This window comes from Ruditapes philippinarum, unplaced genomic scaffold (genome assembly GCF_026571515.1).
Source record: "Ruditapes philippinarum isolate M1 unplaced genomic scaffold, ASM2657151v2 ctg4959_1_1_1_1, whole genome shotgun sequence".
In the NCBI taxonomy this organism is placed as follows: Eukaryota; Metazoa; Mollusca; class Bivalvia; order Venerida; family Veneridae; genus Ruditapes; species Ruditapes philippinarum.
Window position 1 is genome coordinate 47,641 of NW_026866358.1, and position 22,493 is coordinate 70,133.

At 31.2% G+C, this 22,493-nt stretch overlaps 1 protein-coding gene across 1 annotated transcript; it reads left to right on the plus strand.

Annotated features, from left to right (window-relative positions):
• The first annotated feature begins 944 nt into the window (after positions 1-944).
• LOC132732272 (uncharacterized) lies at positions 945-22,493 on the plus strand. The gene is made up of 7 exons (XM_060718662.1): positions 945-1,138; positions 4,740-4,896; positions 12,676-12,788; positions 13,473-13,645; positions 15,331-15,499; positions 15,832-16,209; positions 19,931-22,493. Exons 1-7 carry the CDS (start codon positions 958-960, stop codon positions 21,139-21,141), a joined length of 2,382 nt encoding a protein of 793 aa, XP_060574645.1. The 5' UTR covers positions 945-957; the 3' UTR covers positions 21,142-22,493.

A 22,493-nucleotide genomic window follows, 5' to 3' on the forward strand; every position in this document is an offset into this window, starting at 1 on the left:
ATGATACTAAATATTGCATGTGGAACTAATACATGTCGCACGGCCATAGTAAAACCCATAATAGCTATGGCGTAAAAACATATTATATGGCCAAGCAATTAATACAATTGCATGTACAGCATATCCTATCAAATATTCCCCTTTATGCCACTAAACGATTGAATACACTAACTGAACAATTGTGTAAACTTACAAGGGTCACATTGTTGTGCAAGGGTTGCCATTAAAAAGTTAAACTTAGAAAACTGTCTTTGCTGGATATGATAAAACCAAAAATGATTACCTCAAGTTAACAGACATAGATAACATGTAGACTCTATCTATGCCTCTGACGTTATAACAAAATAGAGAAAATATTAAATCCCTAAAGAAAGTCCAAAACAACAAAATTGAAATTGTTGCAGGCTCAATTTGATTGAGCCTGTTCATGGATGGTACCATCCATGAACAGTGCAAACTAACGTCCACACACATCTCAGCCAAACAAGCCATCTCAGAAAACTTATTGACAACCCAGAGTGGTAGATCTATTGATAACAAACAAATGTCACATATTTAGCGATTGCCATCCTAAAAAAGTAAAAATATATACATACACTCAGTATTTATATAAAGAGCATCAACATCAAATGAGGAAACTGGACATTTATAATAATTATCTGACTGTGATGAGCCAGCTAGTACCTGACAGCTCTTGTAAGTTCATATATACAGTACAGTCTATTTATTATAAATTATAAATAAAAATGTTTTCATAAAGTAGGTACAGTATACAAAACAAACTGGCCTATGACACAAGTAACTTCATATTTCAAGCTTCAAAATGCGCAAAATGCAATGACAGTCATTTTCCTTAATAACGAAACAAATTTAATAACCGCGAAAATATAAGAAGTTACAGTAGTGGCTGTGTTTGGATATGTTCGGTTATTACCGTTATGAGGACACAAACCAAAAATGGCATCGGTTCTGTTGATAATCTGTGTGCTGTTTTTATTTCTTCCACTTGCAAAACAGGATAATATTGACAAGGACTTGCAATCTGTATTACAAGCTGTTGAAAAAATTATTGATTTCTACGAAAGAGATTATAAAAATTTGAATGTTGACGGACTTTATGGACTTCGAGTTTTGGAAGGTATATTTTGCAATTAGTTTTCGCGATGTAGAACTATAATAAATTTGAAGTGTTACTTTGATAAGTTTTAACTTTAGCTTACTGCAACGGTGCTAATATAAAGATTTTTTTAGAATAATTTTCAAACTTCATACTATGGAATAAATCCATTTGTATAATTTTACGCTTAAACTAAAGGTTGATTATTTTATAAATCTACTAAGTTACGTCCTTGCTTTTCTCCCATTAAATGATTAATGTGCTTAAACTCATGTCAGTTTACTGCACCCTTCCTCTTTTAAAAGTCATTCTACAATTATCAGATTATATGGTTGTGACAGCTAAGTTAATCATTCATTTTTGTCCTCTTAATCTGTTTAAATCGTTCATGTATTACATTTTTCAGCATTTTGCCATTTATTGATTTGAAGTTGAAATTCATCAAGTTTTAAAGCCATTTAACTTAATTTAATTAGAAAATATTGACCAAACTTTGTGAAATGTGTCAGACATGACCAGCATGCCCTTTTATGCACTTCAGTGCTTGTTTCATGAACAAAATTCTAAATGCACTCATACTCATAGAGCCATCAAATTTTTATTTGAGTTTTTGTGGTAGTCTAAACTGCATATGTATCTGCTAAATGCTGTTGCCCTCTACATTTGTATTATTAGGAATGTCAGGTCTAAACATACATATAGTCACAATTGCATACATTTATATATCTGCTGCCAGATGAATCAACTTTTAAATTAAAAAATATTCCAAATTCACAATTGTATATTTTACCTATTGAAAAAGCTTTTGTACTATAACTATTTACATCACCAGATCTTTTCTAGTCATTTTGGGGGAATTAGAACCTTATTAGAAGCAGAGTTTAAGAAATTTGGCATCTTAAATTGTTTAATTGGGAAAAATATTTGATACCTTTTGAAACCTCCTTCAGGGCTCACGCTGTCGGTCGCCATAGTCGCCATTTGCGATTATTTTATAAGATTGGCGATTATTTTTGCATTTTGGCTACAAAATCTGGCGATTAATTTTTACTTCCAACAGTGTTTATATAAGGTGTAAAAATCGATAAAGAATGCAGTAGACCTAATTAACACCAGCGGGGTGCATTTAATTGAGTGTCAACTTTTTACCGGTCACGTGCTGATTACTATATTACCCGAGGTGATAAAATACATGCGAGATGTATAATTGTATAAGTATTTTAAAGATATTGTCCAGCCTTTAAAATAGCCATCAAATATCCGTCAATTAGCCACAAAAAACGTTTTAAAATTGATAAAGTGGATATTGACTTACCCAAAATTTACCGTGAATTGCAGTAATTGCAAATTTTGATTTTTTTTGTTTTAAGCTACTTGACTGAAACGCCAGTGGAAAACAATGGTAAAATATTTAAAAAGTATTAACTTCAAAACAACTATTTGCACAACAACCAAAATTGTGAATATTTCTCCAGAAAACAGAAAAAATCTGATTGTCACATATTTTCACGACACCGATAATTTTGATATTTATTTAAAGGTGAAATAAGCTATGTTCTGTTTAAAAATCTCTACTGCTATGGCAGAAAATTTGTATTACATTGGTGATGATGATATTTTTCAGTAAATTATTCAGAAAAAAGGCTGCATTCTGTGAATGAGTTTGCAAACTTGTGTTATTTCTATAGGCTAATATGACCTAGATCTACTCCAGTTCTGTGTGAAATGTGGAAATTGACAGTGGTTATAGCTGACAAAATTTGATTAGAACATACAAAAGAAGTTGTCTGATAACAACATTATGTAAAGTTATAATGAATCTTTAAAATTATTGTTATACAGTAATTATACTAATTATAATTAACATTTTTATTCTGTTCTATGATAACAATTAAAGTTGTGGTTCTGTTTAAAAAAAAAAAGGTAGTTATCAATATACACAAATGTATCAGTTTTTTGAGAAACTTTATAAAACTGAAAAAGTTTTTTATAAATGTAATGTTTATTTAATCAACTGCTTATGATGTTAATCGCTAATTCGTGAATAGTCCGCTGAACTTTTGGCTATTATTTTTTTTAAGTTGAAAATATTGGCTATTATTTTATTTGAGCCAGTGTGCAGACTCTTTTGGTGTAGTACTCTGAATTGTGCTATTGATTATAGAATAAGCATATTTGCTGTTGGGAATGGGTCTGCTTGCCTACAAGCCCTACATGTATGTTTGTCCAAACGTTTTGCTGCTGATTGTTTATAGAAGTGTTTATAGAGCACACTTCTTAACCAGTCTAAGTTAATCTGACATATCTGGCAAATTTCTAACAAGAATAGTTACAGTTCTGCAAGTGATTTAGTGGGTATCTGATCAGTAAAACACAGGGATTGTGTTGAGGGTGAAGGCAGGCAAAAACTTAGACGAAAATATTTTCACTTCACCCTATTTTATTGGAAAAGCAAAATTCTTGTTGCCCAAAAATCTGACATGTATTTTTCACTACTTGATAAAACTGCTTGTGTAATCTGATGTAATTAGCACATGTGCTTAGTGTAGCCAACATCTTTAAATGTGATAGAATTTGGATTATCTAATACATGTAATGGATTAAAAATCTTTTATTGTTCATTAACTGCATTGATACATGGCTCAGAAAACAATATTTGGATTTATTATCTTGTGAAACGGTGTTGAAAGAATGTTAGAATAAGAGTCATATATATAACTGTTGAACCTCCAAAATGAAAAGTTTGTTAAGAACCTAAATCAAGATAGTTTTAATTGGTATGTAGCAGATTAGAATGGTGTTTGGCTGCTACGTGCTTATGATCCTTTATATTAATAAGACTCAATGATGGAATGATTGTCATTTTCATGTAAAAACAGTATTATGTATACTGTGCTAAAGACTACTATGTGCATATGATAACTTGTGTTGATATAAATGCATACTTTCTTTAATGAGCAATTTAACAGGATACATTTAAGATTGAACTAGTAATAGTAGTACATCATGTACTACATGTAACATGTAACATGTATTTCCTTATATCATACAGATGTTCAAATACATAATTATTTTGTTCATTTATATTTTTATATGCCATATACATCATGTACATCATGTATGCTGTATATTTAATTTTTATATGCATGTATAGGCCTACTTGTAACACATTGTTATTATTATTTTGTGAAATAAAATTGAAAAATAAACACAAAAAAACAATCCAATTGATTTGATGAGATGTTGCAATACATGTAAGCATCACTTATCACTAACTTTCAAAACTTACCCATATTTTTCCTGAAGGGTGAATTCAGTTCTCCCTAAATTTTTAGTCCATGGTAATCCCTTAAAACATAAAGCAACATACATTGTACATGCAATGAAATGTATTTAGGAAATTATTTACATAAACATATAATGCTCATATCCTACAAATCTTTACTTGGTCACACAATAATTCAAAAACATCAAAGCTCACCTTCAATGGTCTTAGGGCTCATTAGGCCACTGTTGATAATTTACATGTCATTTATTCTTATAAGTAAACTTAATGGTTTGAAGTCAGATTTTTTATAAGTACTTGACATTAGTTTACAAGTGATTGAATTTTTACTTTTAGGTCATCTTGGAGCACTGATAACGAAGCATGGGTCCGGACAATTACAGCACCTGAAAACAAGTATTGTGTCTCAACTTAAAGAGATGAGAGAAAAGGCAACAAAAACATGTAATCTTGCCCTAGAACATGTAAAAAAGGATGGTGAAAGCTATTTTAAGTAAGTCTTAATATGTCAAATCGATGGCTCAGCGCAATACTAGTCTAAGTCACATTTTTACCAAAAATCACTTTTTTACATATTTTGATAAAGTAAGGTCAAATACACATTCTGTGAAAATTTTAGGGTAATTTACACTATTTTTACCTTTTTTATTTACAAGTAAAATAAAAGACTATCTCAGGTAATTAAATTTCATCAGTGCAATATAGGTCTAAGTTGAGTCTGTCTCTTATTCCAATGTCAAATATATCACTTTTCCTCAAAAATGCTTGAGTTATACCTTAAATGTTTGCTGATAAGTTACAGAAAAATGTGCATATCCCATTAAAAAATGTTATTAAGAAAATGTGAGAATTCATTAAAACACTAGTAACAATTTGCCTCCATCAGTGCTTTGTATTTATGGCCAGAAAATTAGCCAAATGCATATCATGTACATGTTAACAAAAAATCTTTAAAGAAACAGACAGTGTATGTTTCTGATGCACATAATTATGGTCATTTTCAACAAGTCATACATTTTCTGTTTCCAACATATTATATTGCTGGAGTGGTGACTCCATGAATGTGTATTGACATTTTAATATTAATAGGCCTATTCTTATGGATAAAATAAATCGTTCCCTTTGGAAATTTAACACATTTAGGTACATAAAAGTATAATGCTAGTGGATTCATAACCTCTTTCCATCTAAAAATTCATTTTTTTCCAGTTTGACCTTTGTTTAATCATATGCTGATACAGAGACATAGATAACTATGTTATCTATGTCTCTTGCTGATATTTCTAAATTCTTAATTCTTCATTTTACACTTGTTCCTATTACATAATCAGTTTTACTTAAAATGGTGTGCATATTTTCATATCTTAGTGAGTAAGTGGTTGCATGTGTTTAAAAAACACTTATATGTTTACACAAGGCCATCAGTGATCACATGTGTCGCCTCATGATAGCCAATCGCATGTTGCAGCAACTGTGTAGCTGGAGACCCAAAAATCATTAGCAGGGCAAAAGACATTTCTATTCACGCAATAACTCAGCTGAAAATCTTTCAAGCAAAAAAAAGTGTACTAGTATTATGCTTAAGTATTGTGCATATAAAATTGTATAGCTTTTACACTTATGATGCTTTTACATTTAATTCATTATTCATGGGGACAGCTTTTTATATAATTTCTGACATGTTCATTTCTACATATACTTAACTGTGTTTATCTTGGTGCGGGATTTCCCAGCTTCACTATATCACCAGGGGCCAATATAAGGCCCCATTCCCAATCTAAAAAAGCCTTTTTTCCAATTTAAAAACATAATTAAATGTTTCTTCTGAGAAAAATTAAACTTTTCTAAATTGTTTAGAAGAGGTTACAGGTTATATGATTGTTCTAATGTTGATAACCTTTAAAGGCATGTATAAGATAGTTTTTCAATATTATGTATTTCTCAATTTTTTCAAAATGCTGAAAAAAAAAGTACCTATTTAATGCTGGGGGTCTTTTTCAGAAATAGCTGGAACCTGCATTCAAATGTCCAAGTGTGTATCAGTGGTGCATGTACAAAAAAAGAAAAGTATATGAATTAGAATTAAAGTTTTTTGTTTTTTTTAAAGCAAGCAAAGATATTCTTTGTTGCATGAATTTCAATCTTATTTTCATACTTTGATAGTTAAAACTTATATCAAACACTTACAAACATTTTAAAACTCTCAGTCATTAAAATTATGAATTGTTTCAAACTTTATGTTGTGAGAAAGCTTTTTATTCAAAATTTTCTTGAAAAAAAAATTAATTTCAATTTCTTACTTGTTGTTGAAAAACATGAAATGTAAGTGTTATATCAAAAATTAATAGCACTTTATGAGTCATCCACTGACATCTACTGACTGTTACTGCTTTAATCAATGAGAGAAGAAATATGAGACCATTTTTGATACATATATGGTATCTTTGTTTCACCTAATGATGCTAAAATACTTAAAAATACTTTGAAGCAAAAGAGGCACTTTTGAGGCACTTTTGCCTTAAGTACCGTACTTCAAGTTTGGTTTATTTTTAGACTTCCTTATGTCATTCAGAAGAGAAAGTAAAGCATTTCTTTGTTAAAATTGTTTTTTATGACACACAAATAGTGCAGTATGATGAAAATGTTTAAAAAAAATTCTATATTTTTTGATATTCCATGTTTTTTTGCCATATTTTTGGTTGTATTAGTTGTTTTATTCACATTTATGTTCTTCATTATTTATTTTGTAAATGGAAATATTAAATTTGACAATTCCCAAGATCATGATTATATATGCACCAATTTAGATATTGGTATACATGTACATGTGTTATGTGTACTGTGACAAAGAAACACCTTGCTTGATTATATCCCCAAAATTGATAATTGATTATTCCAAAAATAGAAACTGGACAAGTCCATTTGAGAAATTCAGCAGGTAACTATTTTCAATGCAAGTGGCAATAATTTAAAGCCAATTGTAACATTCTGCAAGATTTACTCAAGTATTGTAAGTTGAATAAGTTCTGTTTAGCTGTTTAGAAACAACCCGTAATAATTTTATTATATTTCAGAAATATCTTCTAGAAAATATCATATCATTAATATGAAAAGTTATATAACAAATTTTATGACAAGACTGAGGTTGCATTAAATTGAACATGTTAAGAGATGATTCTATTTCCATCATCAACTTCTCTTCAAGTCATATGATTATATAGATGTTAGATATAGAGAAATAAAGTTTCTTGAGAGGGAATTGATTTCATGTGTAAGCAGATTCTTTAATTATCTTTAAATTGCATATTAAAAGTGTCTGACCTACAATGTACTAAAACAGATTAAAGACCCATCACTGCACCAGACTTAAAGTTGATCAGTTTCAGCGATTTTTCACATTTTATGACAGGTATAAAAGGTCTTTTCCCAAATTCTTCCATGGCACAGGTCGTACATAGAGACGACCCTGTTATGGGAGATATGGTATGCATATAACACTGATATAACATTTAGTAAATAAACAACAGATCCCCTATATTTAGGTTAAATGGTTTCTTTCCGGTGGCGAGGGTAAACAAAAGCAAACACACACACAAGAAATTTTCTTTTAAACCGTTCAGTTTTCCCAACTTTGTTATTTCCCACATTATCAATTTTAGCGATATTTTTCTCCATAAAATAAAGAGGCAACTTCCAAATTAAGTGAGAAAAACACAATTAGCTTATTATCCTTAAAAAGTTGATCTTATACAAGGTAGCATTTCTAATTTGATTTACAACAAATGCAACAAATTTGTCATTTTCGTAGTAACTGTTGATACTTTACCAGTTGTTGTATTGTGGTATTCCACTATGTCTGAGGTATGTGAAATGATATTATAGAAGTACAAATTCCTGAATGATGTTGTTGCTCATGTGTATTTAGTATAATGAGTCGTGTCACGTTCTGGTACTTTCATATAAAGTTGGAGATTTGGTACTTTCATCTAAAGTTGTGTAGTGCATTCTGCCGTTATAGCTAATGTAACCACCCTGGAGTTAGTAAACACATTTCAGTCAAGATTTGATAAGATAAATTGTCAAAATAGCAATTTTTTTTTTATTAACAATTGTAAATTTAGTTTGACTAAACTACATGTTTGTGCCAGTAGACTAATTATAGCGTTAGTTTCTATGGGTTGTTTCAACATTATTTTAGCTTAATAATGACAAAAGCTTGTAGCCTACATGTAGCTGTGAACCAGTGTCTGTTTCCTGGAACTAACCAGTACTGGTGTCATTTTAGGGAACATAGTCATCACTTCAATAGAGTTTGAACGGTGGAGACCAAATGGCAAGACACCTTAACCATTAGGCCACCACACCCCTTAATTATATAGCTCTCAAAATATATCAGACTTATGATCTAGTAAGTAAATTAAGGCTTGGTGGGCCTTAAAAAGAATTTTTTTTTGACATTTCAGCATCATCAGAATGCCTTGTAAGTTTTTGTCACAAAATTGTTGAAAGTTTTTCAAATGTTTACTCAGTCTGTAACAATTTATTGTATAGTTCTAATTGTGTAGATTACCTTAATTGATTGAAATCAAAGCTTTTCACTAATGTAGTTGTTTTTTTCTTCTCATTTTTGAAATCAGTATATATATATAAGTCCCAATAAATTTACTGTGTTGGCTAAAGTCATTCCTTTAATATAAATACAAATGTAGTATCAGTGATCTTGGTTTAAACATACATTATTTATTTCTTTTCCCATATTTTCAAACAAAATTAATTTCAATACATAAATTGCATTCAGGATTGATTAGAAAGCTTAAAGCTTATATTAAACTTATATGAAACTCTCTCATGTCTTAAAGACAGTCGTTATGCATCAGAAATGAATAAACATCTTTCCATAGACAGTGCAAACAAGAGTTTTGCAAGGATTAAATAATGCTTAACTGTTTTAGAGCATGTAAGATGCTTATCACATGAAGGAAAAAAAAGTTGAATGTACAATCATTTGTCACTAAAGAAGCAAAATGTAAACTAAACTAAATAGTATTTTGTCTTCCATACAATATGCTTTATCACGATCGACTAGTAATGTACTCACTGTCAAAAAGCAACAGAAGCAAAAGATGTTAATGGTCAATGGGTAATGTTTAGGAAAATACATGCCAATACATGTAGAATGTATAACAGGACACCAAAGATTAATGGGCCTTTAAATTATTTTTAAAAGCAAACTGTATTAACTTATAAATGTTTTCATCATATTTTGCAGAGTTTGTAGGGTAAATTCAAATTGTTGAAAAAAGGAAACTGACCTTATATCAGGGATAAAATTGTATGTTTGAAAAACTGGAATTCTTGATTAAAGTATTTACATAATATTATTTCATTTCCTGCAGAAACTGTATGCAAGCCAAAGGAAGTTAAGTTTTTTTAGACCTAAGAATTTTATTCTCCCTTCAAAAAGAATGCTTCCTTTCTAGGTCAAGTATGGGCTAATAAAAAAATAGAAAATTTGTATTAATTTCTTCATTTGCAGAGCTCAATTAACATGCAACAAAATGTTGTCCGGCTACAGCATAATTTAGTAGTACACTTCAAATTTTTTTTTAAAAAATTGGTCAATTTTCTCTTTCATTTCAGTTTTCCCTCCTGAAAATCCATTAGATCATTAAATAGATTACAGACATGCAAACTCCTGCTTTATCAAAGGATATTCTTATCTATAATAGTACAAGCTTGCACACACGCTCGCACTGTACTGGGTTTTTTTTTGCTTACTTTCTCAGATCTTATGATGGTTTATTTACTGTGATATCATTTATTTCTTGGTGCAGAAATTTATTTAGATTTAGTGGTTGTAACAAAAACAAAACTAGCAAAAAAAAAAAAAAAAGAAAACCGGCCCTTGGGTAAAACATACATAGGTTGATTTCCTCTGGTGAAGTTGTACAAGAAAATGTCTGTATGTACTCTATTTATTCAACTCTGTGACGTCTGGCAGCTACAGACCAGTACAGACCATGATCAGCCAGCACATCCATAGCTGTTTGATGATTGCCTGACCATAGTTACATGTTTGAACCATAGTTTTCAAACCATGCCATTTACTTTAATTTACCATTACTAAGACCAACTGCCTGGAATGTACAAACACCTTTGTCTACTGATCTGTTCATATAATTGCACATAAAATATTATACTTCACCACACTATAATGTGTATATTATGTACAGATTTTAATGCATAGGTCACATTACACTCTAAGACAGCTGCTTTCTCTGAAATGAACAATTAGATCTTAATACTAATTAAATAAACCAAAAGGTTAAAACAGCGACTAGTTGCAAAGTGGAAGCAAATTGTCATTAAAAAGAGAAAATAGAGGACAAAACAATCATACATTAAAAACAGACGTAGAGATGGTTTGCCATGGATGAATAACTTTTTGTTCTGTAACTCTCTGATTTACATAGTCAGCTATTATAAATGCTTCTATAAATTAGTCCAAAAAGCAACAGTAACAATGGCTTAATCAAATTTGTATTTAAAGTAAATGTGGGGAAATTCATTTTGATGTTAAGATTTAGTTTTGCAGATTCATCAATAAGCACTCTTCACTAAAAAGCTCACATATTGTGGCATGGTGTACAGATTCTAATATATTATTATTGAGTCAATGGCTCTGGCCAAGAAATACATATGTTGTTTGTCACAATTGTTTGGCCAGACTTGCCAGAAAAGAAGACAACAGTACATGTATGTGTATTGTGACAGGGGGAAAAAACGCAATATATTTATCCTATTGCCTCAGTTCTTTGACTTTTGTTAGTCCAAAGAATATAATGTGCAAATAAACATACCAGTCCTGTTAAGTCTCACAGCTCACTAAAGTCACTCTTTTTCATGTGAAATATTGGCCTTACTCAATGAAGTAAATTATTAGATATTGATACAAATTTTTCTAAAATACCTAGAAATATCATTGACAACTCAATAAGCCTACTGTAACCCTATATACATGGGTACAATTTTTCAGGCATTTTGCCTGAACTTCAGGTTTTTTCTTCTCTTGAAAGCTCTTTTTCTCTCTCTTTCTATATAAAATCAATTGAAATAATACTAACTTCAGGGTTTTCAGGTTTTCTGAAATTTTTAACTTGCACCCATGTATTTATTCAATGGTCGGTGTCTAGACAAAATACAAGTTTTTGTTATTTCTATTCAAATTAAATGTAATATGCCTTGATGCCTTTTAAGTCACCTCAGTAGACATGTATGTAAGACAAAACCTCAATTTCAGCTCCAAAAATCTTCTTAATAATAATCTTCATTTCATTATTGTTACATTGCTAGAATATATTGTATATTGTTCAGCACAAATAGTTGTTTAGCCTTAAATGTTTTTGAACAGTGTCTATTCTAGGATTTGAAAAACATGGGGGATTTATATCGAAAAGTGAGAAAATATCACATTTGTTGATCTGTTTCCTTCTTCTCTATGTAAAATTCCCCCCCTGCCTCTGAAAAAATACTAGTAGGAGGGATTTTTCAAAAATATGAGTAAATCCTCCCATCCCCCCTCCCAGAATAGACACTGTTTGAATGAATATTATTTTTGCAGTTACCTTTATCTTGATAGACAATCTGTAAATCATTTTGAATAATTAATGGTATCTACACTATATGCACATGCATCATTATCTGAGTTTTAAAACTAACTTCAAACACATGTTTTAATGTCATTAACAATCAATACATCTACACCGCAGTCCTGTATTAAGTTATACATGTATAATCCTGTTCATCACCACCTATACAACAGACCTTGACAAATATTTTGGTGTATAAAATGTTTTTGTTCTTCTTTGAGGATATTGTCTCTCTACTCTTGGTGGACTTCTTTGATTTTGAAGATAGAAGTGTCTTATAAAATCTCAGTGTCAGTTCAAAAGGTAAAATTCAGTAGTTAACAGCATTAAATGAAGTCAGATGTGGGGTGATGTCCTTCAGTACAACCATGCTTAATATTTCTGTAAATTTGTAAGAATGAAAAAGACTTACTTTTTCTGACTTATACAACTGGTATGATTGTTGTATAGCTGCATGTTTATAGGTGGTGCTGCTCGTGCAACTAAGCACTTGTTCCAATTACCAGAATTCGAACAGGGACACGATACCTTCAAGAAGTGCTAATTGCTCCATACTGTAGTGGTCGCAAGGTTAAGATTAAGAATAAAAAAATCCTTATTTTTATTTGCACTTTTCGTTTCAGTCAGATGAGTTTCCTAGTTAGTAATGCATGGAATATTTTTGATGACCATCGTAGGAGAGTCAACATGACCTATGCTTGGTCCAAGATCACTTACCTGACAGCCAAGAAAACAGGTAAACAACATATCATCTCATTGGTGTATTTATTTCTTAAGTTTTGCACACGTTTTTACTGTATTTCAATAATGTATTAAAGGCACATTTTGCTGGCAAATGAATTGATTTTTCCTTCTTTAGAAGTTTTAAAACATTTTAATTATGATTTTAGATCTGACTTATTAGATGCTTTCTGCCTGAAGTAAGTAGCTTGAATATGAAATCATTCGTCGTAAAAGTACTACTTTTTAAGTACAATCATGTATCTAATGCTTGTTCCTGGATCCTATTACTGTTTCCTATTTTACATTAAAGGATCTCCACTTTAGAAATATAAAATAGTTTTGATATAATTATATATGGTATTAATTTCAAAAATTTACAAGGAAAATTGAATTTTCTTAAAAAAGCAGTTTAAGAAGGCAATGTCGGCAATAATGTCTTCGCTTTTTATTGTGTAGGAAATCACTGGAACTTTGCAGTTTAATTAACAAATGAATCTGAATCTCGTTATCTTAAGTTGGCTTTGAGAGAAAAAGATTGTCATCTGGAGAGTAAAAATTAATTAAATTCACCTTTGTACCCATTGTTCCCAGAATTATGAGTAAAGAAAGAAAATCCCCATGTTACCATATGACAATGGTATCATTTTATTGACATAATAAAACACAAGGAAACAAAATGAATCAAATTGTTTTGCAGTGAATTTGGATGAAGAAACAAGTGACAAATGTATGTCCGAGCTGATTGGTTCTCACAAGTTACATGGGCAGTCATGTGACATCAGTAGCCAATGTGCATTCATTATGACAAGTCCAGGGTTGCTAGGATATGGTATTACTCACCAGATTCTGTGGACAATGTTAGCAGATAAGGTAATCATATATACATGTTGACATTGAGACTATATTTTACTGTTTAAGGCCAAATTATGTCTGACATTATCAAATGGGCAGAAATATCTCTTATTAGTCCCCTAATTAGGTTACCCTCCGTCCGTCTGTCTGCACTCACAGGAGAGTAATTATGTGGCTAGAGGGACAATAGGTAACTGTTCTTTCTCTTTGATGTCATTCATTCCGTAATGCTTTTATGTGGCTATTTTCTTTTGTGTGGCTAAAAAGAACAATAGAGAGAACAATAGAGTAGCCACATAATTACTCTCCTGTTAGAACGTCCGTCTGTCTGTCTGTCTGTCAGTCCGTCCGTCACAAAACTGGATCCCGCGATAACTTGAAAAGTACTGAAAATATTTTTATGAAACTTGATATATGGATAGATGGCAGTATGGAGACTATGCACATCTTTTTCTTTTCTCCCTATGTTGAAAATTCTGGTTGCTATGGCAACAAATAGGCTGAAAATATGGCAAATTTTACACATAAACTGGAGCCAGTGTTTACGCAAAAAGTAATAGAAATATTTTTATGAAACTTGTAATATGGGTAGATGGCAATCTGGAGATTATGCATGTCTTTTTCTTTTCTTCCTATGTTGAAAATTCTGGTTGCTATTGCAACACATAGACTGAAAATATGGCAAATTTTACACATAAACTGAATCCATTGAAAACTCAAAAAGTACTGGAAATATTTTTATGAAACTTGACATATGGGTAGATGGCAGTCTTGAGATTATGCTTGTCTTATCTGTTCTTCCTATTTTGAAAAAATATTGGTTGCCTTGGCAACAAATAGGCTTAAAACATGGCAAATATAACAATATTTGTGATTAGTCTAAAAGAGCTGAAAATTCTTATGAAATTGCATCTTTAATTCAAGAGTTATCTCCTTTTTAAGAATTTTGCTTTTAAAAATGTTATATTTTGGTAACAGGGATGTTTCAAATATTAACTTTAGAGTGTCCTTCAGTCCGTCTGTCTGTCTGTTCATAAAAACTGTTTCCTGTGATCACTTTTAAAGAACTTTTCCAACAAATTTACTTAAAATAGAGAAAAATTGAAACATTAGTGAATGGCCAATGGCCCTTCAGAATGTTGATGGGGCTCTAACCGGTTGGGGATTTGATAATTGCTTGTATAATATTTGAAATGAAAATACATGTACTTTTAGCTATAGAAGACAAAAAAATCTTTCTTATTCATTTAATGAATGTATTGAAGTTATTTGAATAACATTTAATTGATTTTTCCTTTTAGAACATCTTCTGTATTAATTTTTCCTCAGACTTTTTCTTTGTATTTCATGTTTTGAGATATAGATGCTTAAAAGTTAGGTAAGGATAAAGATGTACAAAGATAGTCTGATTCTGATATGACATATCTAGGACATTAAGTTACAATTGTATTATCATTATTGTGTAACTTTTTGTGTTATATTGAAAAACAGAAATAACAACCAGTTATATTTAAAGAAGGGCACTTCTTACAAATGAGCCCTCCAGAAATACGTACATTTCTATTTTGATTTTCTTGTATCTTATACAGTTTACTTGCATTGGCAATGATAATCTGTTCGAAGCTTCTTTTGAGAGCTTGTTTAAACTTTGAATTTAACTTCTATTTTTATTTTCACTTTTATTTTACATTCATGTACTGCAGGCTGACTGTACTGAGAAACTTCAAGCACGTTTATTTGAGCTAGGTCGTGGTGACTTGACTATTTTAAGACAGGAATTATGTACCAACAATTATATACAGTTGAGGGAAACAGTGGAAAAATTACCACATGGCCTTGTTCCAGCTATACAAGATCTATTTCTGGAACAAAGTAAGAAACTTATATAGTTTTTAGTCAAACATTAGTTGTGCGTCATGGATTATCCTTGCTTTGAATTTGAAATAGTCCATCAAAAGTTTGATTTCGATATCAGAATGCAAAAAATGAGCTACAAAGTGGCAAATGTATAGAGCCATTTAATATGACCAGGTTCTATAATGGTTGCAAATGTTAACTACTTTTAAAAGAAAAAATTTCTTCCTTAAATAGTTTTTTTTTCAAACTGATCTGCATTGCATGATTCAAAACTATACATGTACTCTGATATTTGTATGTATACCAGGAAACAAGTGCCATTGGTCCATTTTTGCTTTGTTTTCCAGTGTTTGTCTGTCCAAGCCTAGGGTATTACGAGTTTTTGGACTTGAACTTTCTTCCACAAATATTGTCCTGGCAGTTTAAAGGTGGTTGCTATGGTAAAATGAAGAAAACAAAGAGTTATGTACCGAAATTTGATCCTGAATTAACTGGTGAAGGGGATGATTATGAAGATGAAGAGGATGGAGGAAAACGTAAAACAAATCTACTGAAATTTGCAAAACAAGTAGATAATCTTAAGAAAAACTATAACAAATCAGCTGAAAATATAAAATTCCATGGTAGACTTGCCGATGAAAGGAAGTTTCAGAAACGGAATGATGCATTGTGGGAAATGCCTAAAAATAATGGGAGGAAACTCTTGGTGGAAAAAGCAATGTCTGGTAAGTATCAGTGATTTTTTATGCCCCAAATACTTACTGGTGGGGACGGTACAGGTTTGCCCTTGTCCAAGCTGGGGGGGGGGGCATGAAAACTTGCCTAAGATTTTGTCAGTTAGTGTTTTGTGTTGATATTATATTGTTAGCTTTTAGCAACCTGGTATGCAAAAATTGAAAATTCATATCTTTAAAATGCATAGATATTCAATTATGTTATAATTTGTTAAAATGATGAAGTGTTGAAGAGTTTTGTAAATGTATTGTTTGCATTCAGATTGACGTTCTTGTCAAGATTTGATGGATTGAAAATGAGGGTATAGAGCATGTAACCTTAAATTATTGTAAAAGTAAGATGATTGCATTTTTAAGAAATAATTATTTGAACACCACTCATGTCAATAAAAAAGTTGAATTAGTGCACTTTACTGACACATGTATTTTCTTCTTATAAATTGTAATATAATTTCTCAATGTGACCCATTTGGATTAATGGTAAACAACAGGGTTACAGGACCTTTGCAATGTAAAACAAGCCCTAAAAGCATTAATATTAACCATTCTTACACATGATGAGATTAGCACATTTCCCCCCCCCCCCTTTATCATTTGAACATTACCAATATGTTCGGAAGGATATTTGGATAATTATAAATAAAAAATCCATGGATCAAATGGGTTCATAGTAGAATGCAAAATTGAAAACAATCAGGCCAAAATGTAAAGTTATTTCGACTTTTACATGTACACTCACCATTTTCACTTTAATAGACATTTGCGACATAATGCCGGGAACGATTATCGAGGAACAGTTAGGTTAATATTGAGGGGTCATCTCAACACATAATATGAACATTGAAATAAAGCCAGGATATCTTACTGTATTTCTTTCCTAACATCTTAATTTTCATTTTAGTAATTGCAAGACGAACTGAATCCAAGTTCCCTAAATAAATTCGGAACTTTTCTCATAAGCTCAGCCAGTGGTTGTTGGTGTTGACGGTTGTTTTGTCTAGTGCACTGACGTGCACAAATAGTCGTCCTTTGATGATGTCAAAACGTTTGACAACTTGAGCACGGATATCTTGACATCTTGACTACGGCCTCGATTGTGCAGCTCATGTGGGACTGGTCCGGGACCAAGTTGTCTCGGGACTAGGCCCGAGCGAAGCTGCTGGTCAGCTGTCCATGTTGGTCCTCATTTATACATCTGTTTAGATTTATCAGAGCTTGACCTAGCAATGACTGCTGCATGTTGGCCGCTTAAGCTTGTCGTTGGTTTAGATGCCCGGTCTTTCCATAGGGACTGCACCTAACTGTATTTTGTTTCGGCACTAAACCCTTAACTCAAAAGACGTCTTTCAAAACGTTGTACGGCCTAAAGCGCTGGCAATATTTTGAAAATATTGAAATGTGAAATTGAAATGGAGTGAGTTACTGAATCGGAGTTATACATCAAAGCAGCAGGTGTCAAGTGCCGTGTAGCAGCCGTAAAAAGGTGCCCCGTACTTCACTTCAGTGTTGCTGTATTTTTCTAGTCTTTTAAGATAATTGAGTCCAGCACTTTTAAGTGTTGAGATTTGAGTCCCGCTTAAGCCGGTGCTAGGGGCGTAAGAATTGTTGCACCTTTTCTTATCCATCATGTTCAACCCAATCAAACCGAGTCTGTATTTTCATGATTTCTTTTGCTGTTTTTTAATGCTTCCGATGGATCACATTTTTCCAGATATTTCAACAATCACTTTTTTCCAGATATTTCAACACTTATACACTTACAATCCGCCTATTGTAGACTCTAAAGTGCACGATCTTATTTCCAACATCAGACATAGGGGGGCTAGCGATAATTAAACATTATTCAATGCTGTTTCAATGCTGAGCGCCAAACCAGGAGCTGTCACTACCATTTTTCATGTACTTGGTATCACGTGGCTTGAACTTATCAAAGAAGACTGTCTACTAAAAGCCTTATGGAGGATATAAATTATAGATGGAATATTGAAAATACATCAGGATAATGCGTCAGTAAAAAAAACAATGATGGATTTTATTGCAATTTACCCAGGGTTTGAAAGCTATTTTTACACAATGTCAAAATATATAAAGAATGATGCAGATCTAGGGTAAAGTTCTGATTTGTGATGTAAATACTTATGTAGTTTCATCGTTTCTCCTAATCTTGCTTACTTAATATCTGGTTCATTTATTTCGGTAGGATTTTTGCTTGCTTATAACCCCACCACACTTCTCACTGAAGTGGCAAAAATGTATTTCAAATGCACACATAGATGCAAGCTATTCGAGTTACGTTAAGGTGTAAGTGTATCGTCAGTGAAAGACGTGATCCGGTTTTTATTTGAAATACGCATTAAACAAATGCGAGTTAATATGGCGGTCAGGACTATTGATGGGACATCTCACCTAAAGTAGAGCCACAGGAATAATATTATTCAGGACAATATCACGTAATACAAACACAAATTATCGCTTGCAATGCTTGTGTTATCCGTTACTTAGAAACCGTGTTTATTATAAAATGTTAGATTATTTTGAGATTATCCCTTTGTATAACCTGTCCTCGATCCTCAATCCCCGTTCCTCATTATAAGTCGCAAATGTCTAATAGTAGTTTTGAGGTGTGTCTTGTTAGATAGTAAATCACAAACAAAAATTAAAACTGCATATCATGTACACATAATTTATGTAAGCCATAATTAAACAAAAAAGTACAAGTTCAATGATTGATACATGCTATTAAGTTGTTTTAGCTTTAGTGTAACCACTTGAAGAAAAAAAAGAAAATTGCAAGTTGATACAGTAAAACCCAATAGCAAAGTCCACTGAATTGGCCTTTGTTATAACAACATGTAGCATTTATTCTGTGGACAATATTATTGATTTTAATTAAGTACAGGATTTAGTGTATTTAATAAGCCATTTAATAAGAACAATACTGTAAACTCATTTGAATTTGAGGGCATAAAGTTTTGTGGTTTGCTGACAAAAGGCAATTTCTTGGGATTGTAAATTCATGGAACTCAGTTGCCAGGTAAAAAAAAATATATGTATATGTCATTAATTTCCGGATATTAACTTTAGGCAAAATAAAATTGAAAAAAAAAAAAAAAAAAATAGCCAGCATTTGTGTGAATGAGCATAATTTATGTTATTTTGGGCACAATTTATTGGTCAGGAAAAAAAACTTTTGGTGACCACAAAGTTGCATTAAATTTGCAAGACAAACCTGTTAAAGCAATATGCCTTCAGATTCATGCTTATTTAATGAAAATGTGTTGAAAAGTAAATATTATGATGTAAACAAAGAAAGTAATTTACACATTGTAAATGTCACTTATAATTCACATAAGTTGGCAAAAAGTGGTCAAAATATGCACAAAAAAATGTACCTTGCTGCATAAGTCATGCAGTAAAAATATGGTGATAAATTCTGCAAAATCAGTCATTAATTGCACATAACATATAAATTACTACTTGAATTTTGATCTTTTGTCTTTTCTTTAAATCTTAGTACTTTTTTCCCCAAGTTTGATTTTCTTGAAAATTTATGCTCATCTTTAGGCATGTACTTAAAGTAAAGAGAAAAAACTTCTAAATGAAACAGATTTTTAAAAAAAAATATCTCTACTAAATTTAGTACATGTATAAAATGATTATTCTCTTTAAATGATACCATTTTGTTTGAATAAAACATTTTGTTGTATTACAGGTGGATGTCTAGCACATAAAACAGCAGTTGCTAGTGGTGCTCTAGCTATGTACCTAAGGTATCTATGTGAGCCTGATGCTAACAAACTATTTTCTATAAAACATAAGGTACACTCTGCAGAACCCCCACCAATAGAAAGAGGTAAAAAAGTAATTGAATCTCAACAACCTAACCCTGGTGTACATAACCTTTCAGCTAAAGGTGAAGGTGGTATATATAACAAAAATAATCAGGCTGGGAAAGTTGGTGTTAATAATGAAAATGGTGGTGGTTTTGAAAAACTTCAAATGAACTTGAATAAGGAAAATGAGCTTGTTAATCCATTAGATAGGTTTGATAAAGTTCAAAATAATGTTGAAAACAAGGATATTGCGAAAAGTGATGTTATTGTAAATGGGAAAGGTTCTAAACAGGAAGTAAAATTAGTCAATAAAGCCAGTGACAATGATGCAATAGGTAATGATCATAAGCTAGTCAAAGAAACAAATCCTAATCTGAATAAAGATGAGGAAAATTATGATTATAAATATGATGATAATAATGAAAAGAATGATGATGATGATAATGATGATGATGATGAAGAATATGAAGATGAGGAAGAAGATGATGATGAGTATCCAGATTATGATAAACGCGATGATGGTGAAATTGATCGTAATTTAAATCAGTATTATGATGATAAAGATAAGAATAATGAGGGGAAACCATTGGTTGATGATAATGATAATATACCAAATGATAATGATGATGATGATGATTATAATGCAGATGATGGTTATAATGATGGATATGATGACAATGATCGGGAAAACGTTCACCCACATATAAATGCGCGTAATATTGGTCATGGGAAGAGTCCTGACTATGATAAAGAGGGATTTGAGGACGAAGAAAGGTTAAAGATGGTGAAAGATTATGATGATGATGAAGAAGATGGAGATGATTATGAGTACGATGATAAAAATGATATGGTTGAACAAAGGAAAGAAGATGAGACAAAAAATGAGTTTATTCTTGGAAAACCGAATAAAAAACCTTTAGACGCACAGCGACCAGTTATGACTGGAAAACACATATCAGAACAATCCATGTTATCCACAACGACATATGTAATTTGTGCTGTATCATTAGTTATTTTATTTGTTTTATATCGATTTATTAGAAAAAGACGTATAAGGTTAAGAATGGGACATAAGTATTTTCATGTATAGAAATATTCTGTGATAAAGCGATACCAAAATATGCCATTTTTTTGTAGATTATGAATTGCTGTTTTAGAAAATTACTGACAAAAATTGTTAATACAGATACATTGGTAGTACAATGTAACCTGTAAACATGTACATGTTCAAATAGAATATGTTGGATTTTTTAAAAAAAAATTGCAAAGAATTCTAATATGGAATGATAAGAATTTTAGGTATTTTCTTTATTTTTGAAACAAAATAAAATTTATCTGCATAATACACTTATTACTGTACATTTGATATTCAAAATTTATCAATGTTTTTTTATTAGAAGAGATTATGTAAAAGAAATTTTTGGTTTTCAACAATTTATATGACCATAAGAATGATAGTACCTGTAAAAAAAGTTTCTTTACAGCATGGGAATAATATTAGTGGAATTTTAAGTAAGGTTATGTCATTTTACAGTAAACCCTGGGTAAAAGACCACCTCTGGATAAAAACCATCTTGTAATTAAAGACCACTCTTTGACAAACCATAGTATATTCCAAATAAAGACCATTTACCTATAAAGGCAATGTAAAGCCCTTCTTTTGGATGGCCTTAAATCAAGGTTTGACTGTATATGTCTTGTTACACTCCTGAATTAGTTTTCATAAATATCTTAAAATAGTGTTGTATTTAATTACTATGCATTCATTGGTTTGATTTCAGCATCATCATTTCCTCAAAATTCTACTTCATAAATGAAAGTAAGACCAGTGAGATATACTCTATATCAGTCACTGTTCAATTTTTTTTTTAATTCATGAATTAATTAAGAAGGAAGAGAAAAGCTGTTTGCAAGTTGTAAATATATAGAATACTTAACATTCTTTGGTGAAAATTATTACAATTTAGGCTAAGATATTTTCTAGTTTTAATTTATTATTTCACTTCTATTTCTTACTTCACTTTTCTTATTTCACTTCTATTTCTTATTTCACTTCTATCTGTAATAAAATGAATATCAACTGTATGTAAACTTTGGTGACTTAAAAAAAAGTGTTTTATCACAGATGGCCAATACATGTATTTGTTTGAATATTTTTTTGTAATTTTTCTCTCATGAAACTAGTTTGGTGATATAAAGACAATGCCCGTATATACAATCATTATATGCAAAATTGTTCTCCATGGAGTCAGGGTATAAAGTTTTTTAAACATTTTAAAGTATTTAAACTAAAAGAACAGGGCAGAGTAAAGGTATTTTGACTTACATCATCTCTTCTACAAACAGCCAGAAAGGTAATAGTCTATTATTAAAAAAAATGAAGAATCATAGCATTTAAGCACATGTACCCATTAGGTAGCACATCATGATATTTTAGATCAT